The sequence below is a fragment of the Oculina patagonica genome, chromosome 4, assembly GCF_052425735.1.
Source record: "Oculina patagonica isolate OP01 chromosome 4, crgOcupat, whole genome shotgun sequence".
Classification (NCBI taxonomy): Eukaryota; Metazoa; Cnidaria; class Anthozoa; order Scleractinia; family Oculinidae; genus Oculina; species Oculina patagonica.
The window spans coordinates 48,562,997-48,566,010 of record NC_135761.1 but is presented as its reverse complement, the minus strand read 5'-3'; the positions used below and the strand labels follow the sequence as shown (position 1 = coordinate 48,566,010).

The window sequence follows — 3,014 nt, the reverse complement described above, 5'->3', positions numbered from 1 at the left end:
TTTTTGTCCGAAGTTTTTTCGCGCAGAATTTCGAAGCAGACGTTCTACTCACTAGAAGGTGGCGCTAAAAACGGCCTTACCGCAAAAAAAAAAAAAAAAAAAAAAAAAAAACGGGAAATATCGCAATACCACAAAAAATCACGAAATACCACACTGTCTGTGTCATGGTATTTAAAAAAAGCTTGCATTTAGCTGGCGGATTTGTTGACGCGCGGGTAAAAACGAGTGATGAGACCTTGGAAACAATGGCACAAATAAATTATAGATTTAAATGTTTGACAATACTAGGCTGTTTCCGCTTCCGACACGGCCAAAAATGGTCGGAAAAGGGTAAAGTATAAGTTTCTATACCGACTATCGTTGACCAAAACGCTGAGAAAACGCATCTCGCACCAGAAAACACCGCAATTCAAAGTTAAAATTAACGAATCCCAGTGTTCCCCTCCATAAGTCGCTGCTCTTTTTATTTAATACTGTCTTGTGCCTGCTAAAGCACAAGATTTGACCAATCCGTGACCGAAGTAACCCAAGAGAGAAGAGAATGAGTTCATAAACTTGTTCAAAAACGCGCGCTCATGATTACCTCGCTGTCACGCTCAGGCCAGGTTACATATGTACTTAGCGTCCTCGCCTTGTTGAGTTGGTTGCCATAGAAGCTAACCACTCTTTGATCTCTGGCAGTAGAACGCACAACTTTGTTTTTCTCTGAAAAAAGCAAGGAAAAAACACAGAAAATGTGTCTAATTTGTTTTAGTGAGACCGGATATCTTGATCTTGAAGAAAAGTGTCAGTCAACAGTCTTTGTAGCGGGTTTTTTGCTATACGGCAAGCATTTTTGACCGGCCAGGAATCAGTGTCTCGCGAAAAAAAAGAACTGAGGAAAAGCAATGTCTGTCCAGGCCTGATTTCATTGATCACGCACTCATTTCGTCTAAAAGCAATGCTTCTAAACGTAAGTACATTTTTTTATCTTATCTTAGTGGTCCGTTTTAAAGTTTTCGCTCTTCAAAACATGTTAGAGTTCATTTTATGTGCGCTAACCGGCTTGCGCGGAACCGAAGAGTATTGGGTTGCTACTGTCTGAAGAAGTGCGTTGGCTATTCGGTTTCCCAATTTCGATCTTTGTTGCCCATCCATATTCTCAAACTGGAACATTAGCCCATTTGTTCATTTGATGGTTGATCTAACCTGTTGATCATTTTGGAAAAAAAAAGAAAGATAAAAGTGCTCAAGGATTAAAACTGTGCGATCCAAGTCTTACTGCAAGGAGCCCTGCACGCAAAATAAACCATCAGGGGAGGTTTCTCAAAAGTCGGGTCCCGAAAAGTTTTCGCAACAGGGTTACAGGAAAGCCATAGCAAAATCTCAAACCTTATTTCAGGCAGCTGTTTTATTCAAATATTTTACTGTGGACAAAGGATCCCTTTATACAAAGTTTCAGGTTTTACACTTCTCTGTTTTTAAGATAAAGATATAAATTAAAAATGGCTTTGCATGCCCAAAAAGTTTGCGGGCTTAAGTTTTGTTTGGATCTATTTTGCGACATGTTTTAGTCTTTAAAAACAACCTGAAAATTTAAAGCTTTATGAAACTTTATTCAATATTATTCAATTTTTAAAAAATAGCCGTGAGTTTATATAGCACATTTTATTGGGCGCAGTAGAGATCTATAGTAGAGATCTGTAGACGCGACAGAGAAGATGTATAAAAGATTTTGACGCAATAATTTAAATTTCTTGAAAGCTCTTTTCACACTGCACTGCCAGCTTTTATGACGATTGCGAGATCTGAAAAGGCAAATGGTTCAACGTGTTTGACCATAGTTAATAGAGGGAAAAGTTTGACGGTCCTTGTGAAATTTTTTATTGATGAAATGCTGTTTTATCCAATTTTGGTAAATATTTGTTGTTGTTTTTTCACGGCGGCTAGCGCTAGCTCAACTATAATAATAAAGTGCAAGATTTCTTGCATATACTGCCTTGATATTAGGAAAAGCAATATGTATTTTAAAGAAAACTTCTTTCAAATACAGAAGTCAATTGATTTATCAGAAATTGAGAGTCAAGTGCACAAAAATGTCGGGAAACCATAAATTAAATTAATAATTGCATTTCTAAATACGAGTCACTCGACCATGAAGGTCAGTCGCATAGCAACCAGACAGTTTATCTGCGCCGCGAGTTCACTAAAACAGCTTGTCTCGAGTTACGCTGTTGGCCATTTTGGAACGAATGGTGTAAAGAGAAGGCCAAAACGAGCTTTTTCGAAGAGAAAACTTCATCAAAATGGCTACGACTAATCTTCCAGCGATACCGCATCCGCTGTCGCGAATGGACGATCCGACAAATCTAAACGTGAGAGGTTTATCCCGCGACGGATCGCGTGTTGCTTCGCGGCAAAGTTTGACTTTTGGGCAAGATTTTGACCGTGGAAAACTTAACGCTTTACGACCGATAACCGCGGATCAAGTGCCTTGGAGGCTAACACGGTCCTCAAATGGTTTCGGAGGACAACACAGCCCGAGAAATAATGGATTTGCGGGCATTCCCGAAGGTGTAGAAGTGAAGCTCGCTGACGATCCAAGAAAACCGACTATTCCAATTTTCGGTAAGTGCCTTGTCAATGAATCTTTATTTATCCATCGCTTTATTTCATTGCTCAGAGCTCTTGACTTTCTCTAAGAGGCGGGCAAAGACTAAAAGATAGTGTTATTAAAACCAGTAGAAACTAATTATGGCTAACTTTAACCCACCTCTTGCTTAAAGTATCAACACTCTTTTATCCCATTATCGTAAACGTGAAAATTACATCAAAACGGCTTGCCCGACAACAGCGATTTGATACAAATGGATTGTATTCTGTTTCAGATGAAAATAGGTTAGCTGTTAAATGCTTGATTTTATTTGACACGTTTTCTCTTTTGTGGTTTATAATACAACTCCATATGCCAAGAGACAGCAATAGTCCCCGGTAATTCAACAAGCAACTTAAAAGCGTATGACTTCTTTGTTTGT

The 3,014-nt window shown here is 38.9% G+C and overlaps 1 protein-coding gene across 1 annotated transcript in view; it reads left to right on the top strand.

The window, feature by feature from the left end:
- The first annotated feature begins 1,946 nt into the window (after nucleotides 1-1,946).
- Nucleotides 1,947-3,014, top strand: part of LOC144652515 (EF-hand calcium-binding domain-containing protein 6-like) — a 16,958-nt gene continuing 15,890 nt past the window's right edge. The window contains exon 1 of the mRNA XM_078512539.1: nucleotides 1,947-2,607. Within this exon, the coding sequence (XP_078368665.1) occupies nucleotides 2,286-2,607 (322 nt within the window). The 5' untranslated portion in view covers nucleotides 1,947-2,285. The remainder of the gene's footprint in view (nucleotides 2,608-3,014) is intronic.